At 41.9% G+C, this 20767-nt stretch overlaps 1 protein-coding gene across 1 annotated transcript in view; it reads right to left on the bottom strand.

Moving 5' to 3' along the window:
- LOC141131459 (protein unc-13 homolog B-like) overlaps window positions 1-20767 on the bottom strand; it is a 251587-nt gene that overhangs the window by 130615 nt on the left and 100205 nt on the right. The window contains exon 6 of the mRNA XM_073618752.1: window positions 14454-14574. Coding sequence (XP_073474853.1) covers window positions 14454-14574 — 121 coding nt within the window. The remainder of the gene's footprint in view (window positions 1-14453; window positions 14575-20767) is intronic.

The raw sequence follows: 20767 nt of genomic DNA, 5'->3' as shown, positions 1-20767 counted from the left end.
TGCCAAAAAAAGTCCCAGTGCCCGGGACAAAAGCACAAAATTGGGATTTTGATTGAGACGCGTTCAGATCGGGACAAGGGTCCAATTTTCAGGATTGTCCCAGGTAAATCGAGACTGTTGGCACGTATGCATTTTGTTTTTGTATTTAGGTACACTTTAAGCTTATTTTTTTTTCCTTTACACTGTAACCACAGTGATGGGTTGCGTAATACCGGGAGATCCCGCGGGCACCACAGAGCTATCGTCCACCCCCCTGCTCAATTCTTAGCTGACAGCTGGAGGTGCAGGGGGAGTTGCTGCAGGCACCAGTGACCACAGTTGCAGGTGAGTGGCCATGGGGTGATCTGCTGGACGTTCTGTGTGTTGGGGGGTACAGAGCTGGGTTGGAGGTGCACATCAAGTCCTGTAGTGGAGCTGCATCTGGTGACAAGTGACTTGGCAGGTGACAATCCACATCTGGTGGCAGGCGACACGGTAAGCGACAATCCTCATCTGGTGGCAGGCGACGTGGCAAGTGACAATCTGCATCTGGTGGCAGACGAGGTGGCAAGTGACAATCCGCATCTGGTGGCAAGTGACATGCAGCATCTGGTTTGCAGGCAATGTGGAGCGTGACATGTGGCATCTGGTGACAAGTGACGTGACAAGTGACACGCTGAATCTGGTGACAGGCGATGGTGGCAAGTGACAATCTGCATCTGGTGGCAGGCGACGTGACATGAGGCATCTGGTGGCAGATGATGTGGCAAGTGACATGCAGCATCTGGTGGCAGGTGACGTGGCAGGCAAGTGACAAGCTGCATCTGCTTACAAGTGATGTGGCAAGTGACACGCTGCATCTGGTGGCAGGTGACGGTGGCAAGTGACACGCTCAGGGCTCCCACTGATTCGGCATTATGGTGAGTTGAACCATGTTCTTTTATATTACAATGTAATATTAGAAATAATGCGCTCCAATCATCCTGACATCATATCAACGATGGTGCCGTGATAAATGAAGTGCCAACACCAGGTGTTTGGAGTATCTTTATCTGCTGATTGTTAAACTTTCTGGAATACACATATTGCTATTGTGGTGTAGGATCTGGGCCTGCTGTCCCTCTTTCTCTTTCCTTCCTTCTCTCTCCATCCCTCTCTTCCTTCTCCCTCCATCCCTCTTTCATCTCAGACTCTAACCACACCCCTTTTAAGCTACGCCCAATATTTAGTTTAAACCACGTCCATTTTTTCCCTAAATATGCATGCTTTAGATCCCTTATTCAAACACTATATTTGATTCCTGAACCACTACTGCAAAAAAAAAAAAAAAGAAAAACTAAACGTATTGGTAAACAGAATAATGCTATTACATAGAAAACACTAATTACACAAAATGTGTTTTATGGCTAGTATGGTTTCCGATCAGAAAAGAAAACACAATGTTAACATGTTATTGCTGTATTGATCGCTTTCTTATTGATATTTTTCCTTACCTAAACAACATTCTCAGGAATTTATAAGCTTTATGTAACCTTTACGATGGGCTTATTTTAATGCATATAATTATTACAGCTATTAGTGGCACATCACCTCAGGGGGATTATATGAGACTATAACAGGCTTCTGCTTCTTTGACTTCTGGCCGTATTTAGCTTTTGACCCTTAATGATTTTCAGGGATCAGGAATAGGAAATCAATCACAATAGAATAATTAAGGCAAAGATGGTATACTATTAACATTAATCATTGTCCAAGAAAATATAAACATGGTACATCCACATGTAATATCGGTAGTTACTGCAAGCAGCAAAGATAGTTTGGAAACAAACCTTTCTTTAGTTTGTACTAGTAGTTAAAGTTGTATTAAACCCAAAAGCAAACATTTATTCATGTTGATCTACTAAAACTGGAGAGTGCAACATTTGGTGCAGCTGTGCATGGTAACCAATCAGCTTCTAACTGCAGTTTTTTCAGTTAGGCCTGGTTCACACCTATGCATTTTTTTTAGTGCATTTTCAGTTTTTGTAGAAACACACTACAGCCCATTTAACATGGTTTCCTATGGATGGACTTTTTTCTGGTTTTTGGTTCCATAGACTTTAATGGATCAAAAACGTGTATTGAAAAACGCAAAATGCACCTGGAGTACGCAAACTCCAACCTGCATTGATGTGAATCAGGCCTCAACCTTTGACAATAAAACTTGGAAGCTGATCGATTTCTATGCAGAGCTGCACCAGATTTTGCACTCTGCAGTTTCAGTAAATTAACCCCATTATATTGCAGCTTATCAGTTAGATGTGATGGCTCCATTTGTTTTCTTTTTTAGGCTTTCTTTCTTCTATTTTCTTCTGGTGATCCAGCCAGTAAGTGTTGTTTTTCAAAAGAACAATCTTTCTTCCAGATGTATCAGTTTACATGAATGAGACAAAGCATTCAACACAGGCAGGGATGCTTACAATGATCAGTTTTATTTCTTTATATAAAACCTTTATCCCAAAAGGAAGAAAAAAACTGTTTGTTGTAACTGATTATAAAGTATAACCTGGAGTTTGGCTTCAATTTGCTTAGTGCATCTAAATCTGTTAGAACATCTAAAACTCCCCCCCCCCCCCCAAAGTGACAATGCTGCTGTTCATACAGTAGGTAGATACTGTGTATACACTTACCTTTGCCTGCAGCGCCTAGATGAAAATAATCTAACAGTCTTTTTGAGAAGATCCTGGGAGAGCCAAGGACCCCAAAATGCACTGTGCCAGAGCATTATTTAGTGAGATTTGGGATTCTCAACATTCCAGGATCTTACCAGACAGCCGATGACATCACGCTCATAAAACCCAAATGAGGGCAGAAGTAGGTGTGTAAAGTTTAATAATAATAAAGTGTTCTACCATTGTGTGTATTGTTTGTTTGCAATGTGCCGTTTTTACATTTTGGAGGGTGGGGTATCTAACTAATAAGCAGGCCTTGCTTTAATTTCAAATTGTAATGTAGGCCTGTATTTTGCTGTCATTCAAACTACAAAGTAGGTCTGTACTGTATGCAGTACAAGAATATTAGTATTTCCCAATTTGACATCCATATTATCAAATTTTTATGTAAATGAAAATGAAGATTTAAAGGATTAATCCAAACAGAGAACACTGGGATCTTGATCTGGGAAGGCTGTCCACAAGGTTTAGGAGTGTGCCTATGGGAATGTTTGACCATTCTTCCAGAAGCGCATTTGTATTGTGAGATCAGGCACTGATGTGGACAAGAAGGCCTGGCTCGCAGTCTCCGCTCTAATTCATCCCAAAGGTGTTCTATCTGGTTGAGGTCAGGACTCTGTGCAGGCCAGTCAAGTGCCTCCACCCCAAACTTGCTCACCAATGTCTTTATGGACCTTGCTTTATGCACTGGTGCGCAGTCATGATGGAACAGGAAGAGGCCACATCCCCAAACTGTTCCCACAAAGTTGGGAGCATGAAATTGTCCAAAATGTCTTGGTATGCTGACGCCTTGAGATTTCCCTTCACTGGAACTAAGGGGCCAAGCCCAGCCCCTGAAAAACAACCCCACACCATAATCTCCCCTCCACCATATGATTTGGAGCAGTGCTCAAAGCAAGGTCCATAAACACATAGATGAGCCAGTTTGGGTGGAGGAACGTGCCTGGCCTGCACCTAAACCCGATTGAACACCTTTGGGATTAATTAGAGTGGAGACTGCGAGCCAGGCCTTCTCGTCTACATCAGTGCCTGACCTCACAAATGTGCTTCTGTAAAAATGGTCAGACATTCGCATAGACACACTCCTAAACCTTGTGGACAGCCTTCCCAGAAGAGTTGAAGCTGTTTTAGCAGCAAAGGGTGGGCCAACTCAATATTGAACCCTACGGACTAAGAATGGGATGCCATTAAAGTTCATGTGCGTGTAGGTGTCCCAATACTTTTGGTAATATAGTGTACAATTAAAAGATTTTGTTATACGAGTTGCAAAAAATACCTGTTTATTCTGCTTGAAAGTCAATGAGCTTGCCACTTCATGTGAGCTGACAATACGGTACCTCTGCTGCACTCAAATGCCAAGGAGTCTTCTTATCTGTCCTGCCAAACACCCCAAAAACCCTGGAAGTGCAATTTTTTTACATTTTATCTAAATAAACCTGCTTTTATGGACTTACACTATGAGATGCACTTTTTTCCATCCACTGCCATGTGAACGTACCCTTTGACCACATCCATTGCGGAGGAGGAGGAAACACTGAAAGGGATCAGAGATGACCTATTGTGATGCGCTTTACCCCTGCAGGGGTACATCTTTCTGGTGAGTGAGGAGCTGAGGGGGGGTACGTGTGGAATTTTACCAACCCTTCACCAGAGATATTGTTCACTCAAGCACAAATCAATTGAAATTCCACTACTCCATACCATGATGGTCATCTATGGTGACTGTATTGGGTAGTGTGATACATCACTTCTCACTTATATGTAAATTCTGTATTATCACTATTACTCAATGTATATGCAGATTCAAATTTTTTTTTTTTTGTGTGAACATGTAATTTTTGGTGCAATTGTCTGTCTTGTATAATTTTGTACAATTGTACTCTGAACGATTTAAATAAATTTACTTTTACCTAAACTTAAAACTTAAAATTCATTGCCTTAAAAATCCCCTAAGAGGTATTATAATTTTTCTACATAGGCATATGGGTTGATGGCAATGACACATCCATACCAACAAGGTCATACTTATACAAAAAGCACAAATCAATTTGGAATAAAATCTATGTGAATTTATGAACTGTGATTCTCTGGTCTGCAACTTTGGGATTTTTTTATGTTTTTTGTTATACGGACCTTTTGCACATTGAGCACGCTGAGCACTTTATTATAATTTTGTATGATATATCATGTATTTCATTTTTCATTGATGTAACTTCTACTAGCCATTTACGGTTGTAAATGTAACACTATTTATATTGTGCACTTTATAGCATTTGGCACTAGGGGATTTTTTATGTTGTTTTCAATTTAAAGAGACAGTACACATTATAAAATGGAAAGGAAAGGGATGGGGAAAAATGGGGACACTTGGGCAAGCTGTATACAGATAAATGGTCAATTAATTAATTGACCGATCACTGATCATACACCTGGTGTGGCGTTGTTGCTGTAACCAGAAGCAAACTATGGGAGAAGAAGGAAGAGAGTACTCGGTATAAAGAATACCGGGTAAAAAGGGGTTACTTTAGCAACAAAACTGATCAGAGTATTTAATTTTATCAAAAATGTCAATTTATTATAATTTCAAATAAATAATTCAAACATATTGGTGTAATTCATAAAAGCAAACACATTATGGCTATTGAGGAGTAACCATATCTAATTAAAATTCTATAGACAGAACAAAAAACACTGTACAAAACGACACTGAACACGGTCCGGACGTTTTATGGTGGTCAGCAGCAGTGTCAATTCAATTGGTGGGAATACTCCCTGTGGAGGATCAAAATGGATCACCTGAATAAATAATTTTTGTGATAATTGGCTGCTGATCAACATAAATATGGGGGAACAGAGTAGGTGAGAAAACAGGTTAGGAAAGACCGGTAAATCATGAGTAACAGAACCAGTGTTTGGTGCAAATGTCACAGATTTGATCAGGTCCACACATTAAGTAGATTGACAACGGTAATGGTAGTTTGATGTTCCTTATTGCCAAATTAGTGAACAGTTCACTACTCCTGGTTCATTATGACAACCACATAATGCTGTCACTGGAAATTAAGTGTTGAGAACATTGTTCAGATGTTAATTGCAGTTCTGAGTAACAAAATTCAATGCATCCTACTTCAGGGTGCAAGCATAAAATTAAGGCATCAAGTATAAACTGTGTAGAGTTTATCCATACATTACCACCCGTATGTATGAGGGGGGCTGTGTTGATCCACCGCCGGCCTTGCCGGTCTCGTGGGTTGTTGTGGCCGTTTACCGCACACTGTGCTGGGCGTCCTGTTTCTCACAGCTGTTCAGCTCCCATAGCACCGTGGAGCGTGACAGCGCTGTTGATGATGTCAATGCATTTCGCTGGGGCTAGTATAATAGCTTCATCTCGGACGTGAAATCTCAGAATTTTAATTGGATATGGTTACTCCTCAATAGCCATAATGTGTTTGCTTTTATGAATTACACCAATATGTTTGAACTATTTATTTGAAATTAAAATAAATTGAAATTTTTTGATAAAATTAAATACTCTGATCAGTTTTGTTGCTAAAGTAACCCCTTTTTACCAGGTATTCTTTATACCGAGTACTCTCTTCCTCCTTCTCCCATAGTACACATTATAAGACTACTTTACTTTATTTATTTTAATTTTTTAACACAACCACACATTGGATCCAGGCAGTGCCATCTTACCGCCCCTTTTTTCCATACTTTTTCTCACCAATTCCACCCAGTGGAATTTTTTGGGAGTAGGCAGCAGCCACGCCTTTTAATACCTTAGCACTGAATACAACAACTCATTTTTAGTTATTACAATAATGGTGTTTGTTTGTCAATTCCAGCAGCAGCACAGTTTTTTTAAATAATTTATGGTTTTGTTCAAATTCTTTATTTATAGAAGAAAAGAGAAACATCCATCAAAGCAGAACAGTAGAGAGTGGGATCCATGTCCCTCATCGAGTAAATCTAATCCAAAACAACATGAAGACATAAATTGAGCTACATACAGGAACAAGTTAAATTGGTATCCAGCGGTGCCCAAATAGAATCACATACTAAAAGCAGGACATTGTAAGAGAGTTCGCTCATATGGATAATATGATATTCATAAGAGAAAATATGAAGACAAAGAAATTAGGGGTTAAGAAAACCTTTAGGCACCATAGGAGTAAAGCACAGAGAAATTGGAGAAAGAGAAGAAAAGGTGGAAGGGGAAAGGGAAAAAAAAAATAAAAAAGGGGGGAGGGGGTTTGGAAGGATACAAGAGGGGCAGACAGACCTCAGTCTCCAACAGAGGTAGCAAAAAGTGCCTTACCTTCACCTGAGTATAAAAACATGTTCCAATACGCCCATGTTTTGGTATATTGCTCTCTTTTGTTTTGGAGAACAAGATCCTCTAGAGCATTGACGTCTCTGACTCTATGAAGCCACTTGGCGATAGAGGGGGGATTAGGGTCTCTCCAGCACAGGGTGACACAAACCTGGCGGCATTAATCAAGTGACGAAGAAAATATTTCTTGTAGGTTCCGAGAGGGACGTGTGAGCAGTGGAGCAAGAAGAAGGCAGGATCCGCTGGGATTGGGAAGTCGGTAAACTGTTGGGTAATCTTTTGCACATCTAGCCAATATGGCCTAATTTTTGAACAGTTCCAAAAAATATGACATCTCCAGCAATAGTCAGAGATTTCTGGAGAATATTTACTAAGAACTGATGGAGTACGGTACCAGCGCGTTAAAAGCTTGTAATTATTTTCTTGAACACGGGTGCAAATGGAAGATTTCAAAGTCAGGTATACAATGGCCTGCCGTTAAGCAGATGTAAAGGTTCTATCGAGATCTCTTTCCAAGGTGTTAAGACTAGGCATAACAAAATCTTCAGGGGGGAGATCAATAGCGCATATATCTTAGAGAGGGATCGAGGGAGAGGGTCACTATCCTCGCAATATGATTCAAATGCTGTCAGACTACGTCAGAAATTCACCGGGGGATCCAAGGTTCGAAGATAATGCAGCAACTGTAGTGCTTGCCAGAAGTTTAACTCAAGTTGTCTGTCCGACTGCATTAGCACAGAGGCCAAGGGTCAACCATCGGAGCCCAAGAAATGAGAGGCTTGAAAACAGCCTCTCTCGATAAGTCCTTGGAACGGACCATGTTCTGTTCCCGGGTGGAAGCCAGGATTTCCCAGGATGGGGTACAGCAGCGAGTGGCTGGAGGAAAGCTCCAGATTCTGACAGGCCAAAGAGCAGATGCGGAGTGTGAGGTCAATACAAGGATGAGATTTAAGAAAAGCCGGTAGGGCAGCATAACACCACGGTGCTCTACGCAGGGGGACAGGACTGTACAGCTGTTCAATGGTCGTCCAAAGCTTATGTTTTTCGTGTCTACACCAATAAATTGCCCTTCCAAGGTGGGCGGCTTGATAATATTTGCATGCATCCGGCACTGCTACAGCACCGTGGCATTTGGATAATGTCATGAGACATCTACTTAGTCTGGGTCGTTTATGTGCCCAGAAATACTTGGTGAAAAGAGCATGAGTTTGACGGAAGAAGGCAGAGGGAATATAGATGGGCAAAGTCTGAAAGAGGTACAGAAACTTAGCCAAGATATACATCTTGATGATGTTGCAGCGACAGAACCATGAATGGAGTCCTTGGTGCCACTTCTCCAGTAGGATTTGTACTTTGCTGAATAAACGTGGGAAATTTAGGGCGAAGACATCCACTAATTTTGGTGGAATATAGGTGCCTAAATACTTTAGTGCAGTGGATGCCCATTTAAAATTAAAATTATGTTGTAGAGTCCGGAGCAAAGGGGAGGGTAAAGCAACCCCCATGGCTTCAGACATCCATCCCCCTGGCCACCACCACCACTGCACAGGGACGCCCCCAAATTACAGGGCACACAAATACAGCGGCAGGGGCAGGGAGGAGCGCAATGCACGGGAGATCCCCGGGAAGAAAGCCCATCGCCATGAAGAACAAGACACACCATCCAGGATCACAGGGCAGACGTCTTCCTACTCAGAAATACATGTCCCACTGCTGCCATCAGCATGAACATTACATACATACTACCTAACAGTGCTGTACAGCAAATGGCTAGATAATGGGTGGAACGTAGGCAACATAAAAATTAGTGGGAAAACAGACAACATAAACCAGGAACCCTAATTTGAACATAACAGGTAATCAGACATGTAGTAGATCCGGTCCTGGAAACACAAGATATAACCCAAATGTAATGAGCTTAAAGAAAAAGACATTCGTAATGCCAGAACAATAAAACATTGAGGAACAGAGCTCTCCTATACTCTGTTGTGAGCCCATAGTGTGTTCTTCATGGGTAGCAGAGGTCTCCACAGGACAGTGGGAACAGAACCAGTCAAACAGGCAGAACTGCAAAACCATTAAAGAAAAATTAAGGCGCAAAGCCCTTTATACGGTCAAGCAAAGGAGCGAGAAATACACGTGAGTCAGGCAGAAACATCCCATAGGGAATAGCCTAGGTATAGCTGTCAGACATTGTGTCAGACGTCAGTTAGATGTCAGATGTCAGTTTGAAGTCCACAGTATCAGTCATGGATCTCATAAGACTCACGGTCACTAGGTTGAGAGGAGTAGCACAGGCCACGAGAACTGCAGCTTTCACTTGCAGCTTGAGGATGAATTCCAGAAGCAGCAGCCGAAGGAGTGGATCATCTAGTAGGGTGCAGCAGGGGCTGGAGCCAGTTTGGGCCCAGGAACGCCACGATGCCAAGGAAGGCAAACAGGTCCGGCAGGCCATCCAGGTGGTGGAGTGGTAAAGACCCAAAGTCTCTCCACACAGATAATGAGATGGGGAAGCCCCATCTATACGTGCATCCCAGCTGTCTCATCCTGTCTAGCAGAGGACGGAGCAGCGTGCGGCACCGTAGGGTAGCTCTAGACAGATCCGGCAGTATTTTCACAGATGCACCGTCAAAGTCCACCTCTCCTACCTCCCAGGCTTTACGGAGAATGAGGTCATTATGGGTGTAGCGGTGCAGGTGGCAGACAACATCTATCGGCCTGTTGGGATCCAGTGAGTGTGGGCCCAGGGCCCTATGGACTCTATCAAATTCTAAGTCCTGTGGAGGTATTGAGGTGGCCAGTTGCTGGCAGCCAAAATCATAGGTTGCAATGACTTCTGACCCGAGGCCTCCAGGAGACCCGAGAACTGCAAACTATTGCATCGGCTTATATCCTCGAGCTCCTCCAGATTTATTTGTAGGGCAGCAACATGGGAAGCCTAAGAAGACTGGGCCTGCTCCAGCTGCAGGATGCTGCCTTCCCGGGAGGCAGCTGTAGATTCCCCTACTGAGACTCTGTCCGATAATTGTTGGACGTCATTTCGGACAAGCTGCATGTCCCGCCGGTGTGTTTCCTCTAAGCGGAGGACCAACGCCTCTATAACCGCCTTCATGGGTAGCACCTGAATTAGGGTTCTTAGGTCGGGGTCTCCCATTACCAAGCTCGAGGACGTCGATGGCCCAGGGGTATTCTGCTGGTGTGAGGACAAGGCGTCCGGTAAGCCGGAAAGTGACTCTGAGGCAGAGGATGAAGCTGGGGAAGCAGAAAGCACCGCCATCAGCGATGTCCCGCGAGGCTCTACACGCGGCTCCACTGTGCGGGCCCCAGGATGTTGAGGATCATGTACCATGGAAGAAGCGCTGGATCTCCGCTAATTCCTCACTCTACTCTTTTTGGCTGAGCTCATACCAGGGCACAATACTGCATATAAATGCTGAAAAGCTGAAGAGATGGCTGGAGCTCAGGCAGCACACGTCTCTACTCCATGTCCAGACCACACCCCCCAATTTATGGTTTTGTATATATTTAATTGTTATAGTGATTAAAACATTATTGTGGTTTGCGCAGGGGCATTTTTGGTTATGTTTACAAGCCAGTGGGGGCTTGTTTTAACCACTTAAGGACCGAGCCTCTTTTTGAGATTTGTTGTTTACAAGTTAAAAACAGGCTTTTTGCTAGAAAATTACTTAAAACCACCAAACATTATACATTTTTTTCTAACACCCTAGAGAATAAAATGGCGATCGTTGCAATACTTTCTCTCACACTGTATTTGCGCAGCGGTCTTACAAGCGCACTTTTTTTTTTAAAAATACACTTTTTTGAATTAAAAAATAAGACAACAGTAAAGTTAGCCCAGTTTTTTTTTATATTGTGAAAGATAATGTTACCCTGAGTAAATTGATACCCAACATGTCACGCTTCAAAATTGCGCCTGCTTGTGGAATGGCGACAAACTTTTACCCTTAAAAATCTCCATAGGCACGTTTAAAAAATTCTATAGGTTGCATGTTTTGAGTTACAGAGCAGATCTAGGGCTAGAATTATTGCTCTCGCTCTACTGATCGCGGCGATACCTCACATATGTGGTTTGAACACCATTTTCATATGCGGGCGCTACTCACGTATGTGTTCGCTTCTGCACGTGAGCTCAGCAGGACAGGGCGCGTTGAAGAAAAAAACTTTTTTTTTCTTATTTATTTACCTTTTATTTTTACACTGTTCTTTTTAAAAAAATGGTGTCACTTTTATTCCTATTACAAGGAATGTAAACATCCCTTGTAATAGAAAAAAAGCATGACAGGACCTCTTAAATATGAGATCTGGGGTCAAAAAGACCTCAGATCTCATATATACACTAAAATGCAATATAAAGTGGGAAGCGGCGGAGGGCACCGGAGCGCGGAGAATCTGCCACAGAGACCACTATTATCGGAAACCAGACCGCCGGCCGAACAAGAGGATACCAGGGTTATGGCAGATAGCTGCTGCCATAACAATGATATTCCTCTTTAAAGTTAGGACGTATATCGGCGTGCCGTTGGTCCGGAAATGGTTAAACAGTTTGCTAATTGTTGAGTGTTTGTAAATACTTTAATGGCCATAGTCTGGATAAAGGTGCAGCTTAAGAAAATAGGACATTCTTTTGAGGACTGTGAGGAGCACATATTTGGACAAAGAAAGCATCTGGTTTGCAGAAGATCTGAAAGCAGCAAACAACATCATCCTGAAGCAACTATTAATATTTTATAGGATTTATATAGTGCCAACAGATTACACAGCTCTTTACAATATAAAAGGAATACAGTACAGTTACTATCCAATAAAATACAGGAAGGTTGAGACGGCCCTACCCATAAGAGCTTACAATCTAATAGGGTGGGGCAAGTGGTACAGAAGGTTGTAACTGTGGGAGATGAGCTGATGGAAGTGATACAAGATTAGTTGGAGGCATGATAGGCTTCCATGAAAAGATGAGCTTTCAGGGATCGCCTAAAAGGCAGCCAGAGTAGGAGATAGCTGGACAGATCGAGGCAGAGAGTTCCAGAGAATGGGAGAGGTTCTGGGGAAGTCCTAGAGACGAGCATGGGAGAAGGAGACAAGGGAGTTTCTTAGCAGGAGTCTTGAAAGGAGCGGAGTGGACAGTTTGGGTGATGTTTGGAGACAAGGTTGGTGATGTAGCTCAGAGTTCTGAATGGCTTTGTATGTTGTTAGTATTTTGAATTAAATTCACTGGGTGATAGGAAGCCAGTGTAGGGCTCCCTAAACAAGAGTTGGGAACTTCAACGCCATCCACTATTCACATATAATGTCTTTGTCACATCGGTATAAATGCTGGGGTATATTCCTGACACTTGATAGAACTAATGAAGCCATCTGGATCAGTGGTGAAATGTCTTCAACTTTACAAAACAAGTCAAGTTAATTGTGACTAACTACTGCTATGTTTACCATGATTTAGACCTAAATGAATGAAAACTTTTAAAAACAGGCACAAGGGGGCGTGGCTGAGCACATGGAGCAGTAGGACGTGAGCTCCCACACACACCGGACTGAAAGAGGCTCTCAGCACTTCCTAGACTCGGCATAGAGGTCAGTAATGGGGAGGAGAAGTGGGGGAGACAGATGCCGTACCCCCGATCCACAAACTGAGGGGGAGATTGACCGTTTTTTCACCTGTTTGGGACAAAATCAGCACGCCCCCCCATCCAAGATGGCACCGACCCGATCCATAGGCACACATGTGGCCTCACAGGGAGCCGCTTCACAGCGCTCCACTCCCCATATGAAAACCAGTCAGCGTGCAAGATCCCCTACAGACTCAGAGAATGATTCTGTTCGCTCAGCCTGTCATTCCCCTGAAACACACTGGTCTTTTGGTAGATGGGACATGGAAGCTTACATCAAAGCTCTCCCCACCAGACATGATTTTGAGGCATGTGTACAAAGACTTGAACGCTCTTACAAGCAGGAAATTTCTGAGCTGCGCAGAGATGTTACAAGCAGGCTAGAAGATGTAGAACACAATGTAGAGGAGCCTGCCTCCACACTACAGTCACATGAAGTCATTTTACATGAGCACACTCTGCAGATACAGCAATTGATATACCACCAAGATGACCAAGAAAACAGAGCCAGACGTAACAATATACGCATCTGTGGCCTCCCTGAGTCTGTAGAAACTAAGGACCTGGCCCCCGCAGTCATCGCCATATTTAAAAACCTGCTCCAAAAGGATAAAGAAGCTTCCCTGGAACTTGATCGCGTACACAGAGCCCTTGGCCCTAAAAATCCAAGCCTGGAACAATCCCAGGGACGTGATTTGCAGAGTTCACTTTTATGTGATTAAAGATGCCATTATGCAAGCAGCATGCACCCAAGATGCAATATACTTCAATGACACCCAAGTGTCCCTACTGCCAGACATCTCTAAGCTGACCCTGGATATGCAGCGTGCTCTGAAACCCCTCACAGGAGCTCTTCAAGCAAAGCATATTAAATACCGCTGGGGTTTCCCATTTAACCTTTCTGCGTCCCATGAGGGGAAGTCAGCGATATTCCGCACACTGGGTGACCTCCCAAAATTTATCTGGACTTTTGAACTACCACAGATCCCAATTTGGGACTGGCCAATACGTGCAGCGACTCCTGGATTCCCGGTCGCACCTTTCTGGCAAAAGCGGTCCAAGAAGAACAAACGATCAAAGCCTGTAGCCTCCAAAGCAGCAGATGGATGAACCTCCGCCACATATAATTATTTCTCCCTTCACAGGCACCAAACCAGTGAAGCTGTCCCGGTTGACAGTTATATTTTTCGTAGGGACATTACGCTGCTAATATATTCTTCCTTTTTATACATACAGGTTTTGACTTTAAATCCTAGCAATATAGCCTCCTCTTACATGTGAGAGATTCCTGCCTGGAATTATTGCTACCCACCCTGTTTCAGGTTCCCTCCAGATCCTCCCCCCACCTCCTCATGTTGCACTGTTATTTCTAGAAACTAGGGAGTTGACCCTGCATGCTGTTAGTATACAATAAAGGACTGAAGTTGTTTTTCTCAGCTTTAAATTATGGTCCTAAATAAATCTTTTATATATGTTTTTGTTGTAAGAGAAAAATAATTGCAGCTTTGATGGCAAATGCCCAAGCACTCCCATATAAAAAAGATTAAGTGCTCATAAATCTAAATCAAATATAAATAGGAAATATTATTTTATCCATTAAATAAGTTCCAAAATGCTTTATCGACAGAAAGTATGTGAGTGATATATTCACATACTCAAGTCAAGAAGTTATATTCAACATATTTTCTAATTATGCTCAAATGAGAAAGCAAATCTGCTAGGAATCTGTACATCAATAGCTAAGTGTGATGCAATTACTTTTTTTTTTTGCAAAGCAGTACTTACATTTTACAGTGTACATACCTTGATTCATTTCTGATGGCACTGAGAATAAATTTTTGTGATGAAGGACAAACCTCTAATCTGTCTGAAGAGGCGTAATGTTCAGTTTCGTGATTTGTGTCCTGATCTTCAATTGTACCATCTGTTATAATATCCACAAAAATAAAACACAAGTTACTTGGCGGAATAGTGATTAGCATTGCGCTAGATAAGGATAACATCTTAACATGGAAAGAAGCTTTAATGAGTTTAAACAATCACAGCTGTTTTATGGCTCTAGTTCACAGCCACTGGAGGCTCAACACATCTCCCATTAGGCAACATACTCTGCAGCCATTCTCTAACAAGGAACATGGAAAACCAAAACAGGTATTTAGCAGTTACCATTAATGTAGACAAGCTGGCACTCCTTCTGGCTACAAATTATGGAACAATGTTAGAGCTGTTAACAAATATTTCAAACTGTTTTTTATTAGTGATTCTCTAGATACCAATGCCCAAAAAATATATTCATTATATATATATATATATATATATATATATATATATTATAATTTGTAGTCAGCATTTCAAAAAGGTACATCATTTGGATGATAATGATAATTGTTATTATCATTATTATTAATTATCTCTCACAAGCAACCAAAAGGTTAGTACATCCAAAACTAATATTTCACTTTTGAAATATGCTGGAGAGTTGACCACTTCCGGACCGCCCACCGTCATTTTACATCGGTACTTTGAAGGAGGATATCGGTTTAAGATAAAAGTGGTCTCTGCGGTGGATTCGCTGCAAGATCACTTTTATTGGCGGTGGGAGATCCGATGCCCTCTACCGCTTACCAGAGCTGTCGGCAGCGGTGGAGGCAATCGCTTCTGTCCCCTTGCTGGGTATGGAGACGAGTGAGGGGAAGATGGCCCCCACTCATCTCCATATCAATGCAGGGCAGAAGCAACGTCACTTCCACCCATAGCTCTTAAAGGGCCATTTTTTTTCTTCATTTTTTTAAATGACAACATTTTTAATTTTTATTTTTTTATTGCATCTTAATGTAAATATGAGATGTGAGGTCTTTTTGTCCCGACGAGCTCGCGCGCAGAAGCGAACGCATACGTGACTAGCGCCCGCATATGAAAACGGTGTTCAAACCACACATGTGAGGTATCGCCGCGATCGGTAGAGTGAGAGCAATAATTCTAGCCCTAGACCTCCTTTATAATGTAAAACATGCAACCTGTAGAATTTTTTAAACGTCACCTATGGAGATTTTTAAGGGTAAAAGTTTGTCGCCATTCCACGAGCGTGACAATGTTGGGTATCAATTTACTCAACCTAACATTATCTTTTGCAATATAAAAAAAAATTGGGCTAACTTTACTGTTGTCTTATTTTTTAATTTCAAAAAAGTGTATTTTTTCCAAAAAAAAGTGCACTGAGCAAATACGGTGTGACAGAAAGTATTGCAACGACCGCCATTTTATTCTCTAGGGTGTTAGAAAAAAAAAAAGTATAATGTTTGGGGGTTCTAAGTAATTTTCTAGCCTGTTTTTAACTTGTAAACAACAAATCTCAGAAAGAGGCTTGGTCCTTAAGTGGTTAAAGTGATTGTAAATGATCACCTTGTAAAACAACTGTAAAACAACTCATTCAGTTTAAAATATAAATGCAAGGCAAAACATCTTTGTATTGGTAAAAAAAAAAAACAAAAACAAAAAAAAACCATTATAAATACCTTTTTTTTCCCTTTTTTATAAGTGATCACATTCTCTCTGTTCTCAGCTGCATAAGAGCTGGGGGGACGGGGAGAAGCAGCAGCACACTGATCTTCCTAGTGAATGGCTGTGCAGTGGGGTCGTGTCAGGACAAGTCTGATCATTGGAAGAGAGCAGGCTAAGTTTCCAGCATAGCTAGAGAACTGATCATGCTGTGCTCTCCTGCTTAGTGTGGTCAGTTTTTAATAGTACAGCAGAGGGACTAGCAGGGATTTCACATAAAGGAAGCAATACAAAGAGAACAAGATACTTTTTCATACAAGTACATGGTACAGCAGGCACATATTAGGAGAATGAAGTGTTGGGGTAACAAAACGCTTTTAACCAATATACGTCGGCATAATGGCTCTCCTGGGCGAAACCTCGTATGGATATGTTGTACCCTTTAAGAGCCGCTAGAGGGTGGGTGCATGTGTGCCGCCGGGGGCGTGCTCGCCCGCTGCACGGCAGGGGACCTGATGAGCATGGCTGGCAGGCGCAATCACCACTGGCCACGCAAGATCGTGGGCACGAGCGCCAGCAAGGGGATTTGTGTGTGTAAAGTAAGAACAATGCTATGTCTCTTCCCCCAGTCAGTCCTATCCCCATACAGTTAGAACACATCTAGGGAACACACATTTAACCCCTTGATCACCCCCTAGTGTTAACCCCTTCCCTACCAGTGACATTTACACAGTAATCCGTGCATTCTTACAGAACTGATCGCTGTATAAATGTCAATGGTCCCAAAAATGTGTCTAAAGTGTCCGATCTGTCTGCCACAATGTCGCAGTACAGCTAAAAATCGCAGATCACCACCATTACTAGTAAAAAAAAAATGCCATAAATTTTTCCCATAGTTTGTAGACGCTATAACTTTTGCACAAACCAATCAATATACGCTTATTGCAATTTTTTTACCAAAAATATGTAGAAGAATATATATTGGCCTAAACTGATAAAGAAATTTGTTTTTAAAAACATTTTTGGGGATATTTATTATAGCAAAATGTAAATTGTCGCTCTTTATTTGTTTATAGTGCAAAAAAAAAAAAAAACGCAGAGGTGATCAAATACCACCAAAAGAAAGCTCTATTTGTGGGAAAAAAAAGGATTTTGTTTGGCTACAGCGTTGCATGACCGCGCAATTGTCAGTTAAAATGACGCAGTGCCAAATTTAAAAAGTGCTCTGGTCAGGAAGGAGGTAAAATCTTCCGGGGCTGAAGTGGTTAAAGAAGGTCTGTCATTTTCTTTTACTTTACTGTTCTGTCCCGTATGCGTCAAAGTACATGTAGTGCTTTGTCCTGTATTTCTAAGCGCTTTTGATCTATAGTTATGAGGTATGACCTGCTCCCCCCCCCCCCCCCCCCCGTACTGCAATGGCAGGAGGAATGCAGAGGATGACACGTCTCCCCTCCCTGAACATTTCTCTTGTCATTGCTTGTCTCAGGAAAGTGTTTACTGCCACAATAAATTGTAGATATGAATCAACCTGTCCCCTTTAAGGCTGTTTTTGAATCGGCCACATGATGAAGGAAGGAGAGCAGGTCGGGACCCACAATTAGGCTGCATTCACACCTGAGCGCAGCGTCTTGGAGCGATTTTCTGGCTTTCTTTTGTGCATTTTTTGCACGTTTTTGCACAACTTGTGTGTTTGTATGCAGCGTTTTTGGGCTTTGGCTTTTTTTTTATTAGCCAATAGAGAAAACTATTATCTGTTGCATCATTTGTTGCTAGGTATTCCAGCTTTTTTAGCTTTTCAATTAGCTTTTATTTCTTCTTTATTATTATTAATTTATTATAATGTTTTTTCGTTAGGGTAAGGGGTTCGAGTTCAGTTTAGGTTAGGGTTAGGATTAGGAGTTGGGGTTATTTGTTATTTATTTATTTTTAATGTATTTATTATTATATGAATAATAATAAATGAATAAATAAATACAAATTCAATTATTATTACTATTATTATTATTAATATTATTATTATTATTATTAACAATAATAATGTATTTTGGTGTTCGAGTTTGAGTATTTATTGTTATTTTATTATTAATATTATTATTAACAATAATAATGTATTTATATTTTTTAAGGCTAGAGGTTAATTATTATTTATTATTACATATTATTAATTTATTTTACTTATTTATGATGATTTTTAGTTATTTGTGCATTTATTTTACATTTATTTATTCATATATTATTACTATTTTATTTTTAAAACTTTTATATTGAGCAGAAAATCGCGCAAAAACGTGCGACAAAATGCGCGAATACTCACAAAAACGCACGAATGTCGGGTTTCCATTCATTACTATGAGAATAGAAACATGTCAAAAACGCCCAAATCTTCCCAATTTGAGCGACAGAAAAAGCTCCAGAACTTGTTTGAGCTTCAGGCGACATGGAGTGCAGATGTGAACCGTTTCCATAAAGAATCATTGAATTTTTTTCTCCTCCAGCGTTTTTGAGCTTCAAGCTGCGAGCTACAAAACGCTCAGGTGTGAATGCAGCCTAAGACCCCTTTCACACAGGAGGCGTTTTTCAGGCGCTAAAGGGCTAAAAATAGTGCTTATAAAGTGCCTGAAAAATGCCTCCCCTGCTTTCACACTGAGGTGCTGCGCTGGCAGGACGTTAAAAAAAAGTCCTGCAAGCAGCATCTTTGGGGCAGTGGAGGAGCGGTGCATACACTGCTCCTAAACCGTCCCTGGCCATTGAAGTGAATGGGCACAGCTGCCAAAGCACCTGGAAAGCGCTTCAGCAGCGGCGATACACGGGCGCATTTGACCCTTTCTTTGGCCGCTAGCGGGGGTTAAAAGCGCAGCGCTAGCGGCCAAATAGCACCGCTAAAACAGCATTAAAGCGCCGCTATAACTACCCCACGGCTCAGTGTGAAAGGGCTCTAAGGGTTAGAAAGCACAGAGACACTACACGTACTTTGTCCCATAGGGGTCAGAACTGTAAAATAAAAATTATAACAATGGCTTTTTATTTTTCTTAGAGGCTGCAGTGGTACTGTCAGATGCATGAGTTATCAAGCCGGCAAAACCAGTACAAGGAAGTCTTAGGGGTTGATTTACTAAAGGCAAACAGACTGTGCACTTTGCAAGTGCGGTTGCATGCTGCAAGGGCATTTGCGCCAGAGCTTAGTAAATGAGGGGAAGCTCTGCTGACTTCCGTTATCTAATCATGTGCAAGCAAAAATGCTATATTTTTTTTTTCCTTGCATGTGATTGGTAATCATTTAAAAAAATGAAGCTTCACCTCATTTTCTAAGCTCTGGAGCAAATACCCTTGCAGAGTTCCACTGCTCTTGCACAGTGTATTTGCCTTTAGTAAATCAACCCCACAATCTCCTTGTTGGATTAGCAAAGTGGGAACATCCCAAGGCAGCTAGGAAAAGGTAACCACTTAACACGTTTTGAAAGAAGGGTGTTAACATTGTAAGTGAAAAATTGCAGATGATAGTAAAGCTTGATACTGTTTTTTCTGATGAATCAAGCAATAAAAACCCATCTTTATCATGTAGTAAACACTACTGCAGCTTGAATTCTAGAGTCAGGTCTATACTACCAAAGCTTATAACAGTATAAAGGTTACCATGTAACCAATATTACATTACCAGAGTAAGGACTATGTTATCAGAATCAGGAGCCAGTGAGCACTTAGAGGATAAGGCCCCTTTCACACGGGGCGGATCTGCTGGACGGACTCCGCTAGCTCAGCGGGGGGAATGCTCCATTGATGTCTGTTGGATGACAGAACTGTTCTCTATGGGGAGATTGGATGAAAATGGACAGCCTGTCTGTTTTCATTTGATCCCATCTGATCCGCTGGACGGATGGCGAACGTATCGTCATCCATCTGTTTTGAGAGGATCTTGTCGGATTGGATGGCAGGTGGGTGTCAACGAACACATCTCCGTTGACATCTGTCTGCCTATAGAAGTCAATGGGTGGCCAGCTCGGATCCGCCTGAAAAATGGACAGGCAGATCCGAGCGGGCCAATCGTGTGAAAGGGACCTAATGCCCCATACACACGACCGGACTTTCCGTCAGAGTAGACTCTGACGGTCTTTCCAACGGAGTTCCGACGTGGTTCCACTGAAACGGACACGATCACACAAGTCTGTTAGTTTAGAACGCAATGACGTACCACAGGACTAGAAAAAGGAAGTTCAATAGCCAGTAGCCAATACCTGCCCTTGCATTGTTTTTGGTCCGTCGGATTAGCATGTAGATGAATGGTTTTCCCGGAATTGAGTCCGTCGGAAAGATTTGAATCATGTTCTATTTCTAGGTCCATCAGAATTTTAGAAAGAAAAAGTCTGACGAAGCCCACACACAATCGGAATGTCCGATGGAATGATTCCGTCCAACCTTTTCTGACGGAAATTCCGGTCGTGTGTACGCGGCATAAGTCATTTAGCATGGTGGATGTAAATTTGGTTTAGGGTCTGTGTCCACAGGCTTTGGGCTGGTATCCATCAAATCAGTTTGACTTTAGTTTGAGACAGATCATTGGGCATTCATTGGCAGGAGCATGTGATCTGCAATTGACCTGCTTTTGACTTGCTTTTACAGGT

The sequence above is a fragment of the Aquarana catesbeiana genome, linkage group LG03 (genome assembly GCF_042186555.1).
Source record: "Aquarana catesbeiana isolate 2022-GZ linkage group LG03, ASM4218655v1, whole genome shotgun sequence".
NCBI classification, from domain to species: Eukaryota; Metazoa; Chordata; class Amphibia; order Anura; family Ranidae; genus Aquarana; species Aquarana catesbeiana.
The sequence above is the reverse complement of the archived record's forward strand: the minus strand, read 5'-3'. Positions and strand labels throughout refer to the sequence as shown.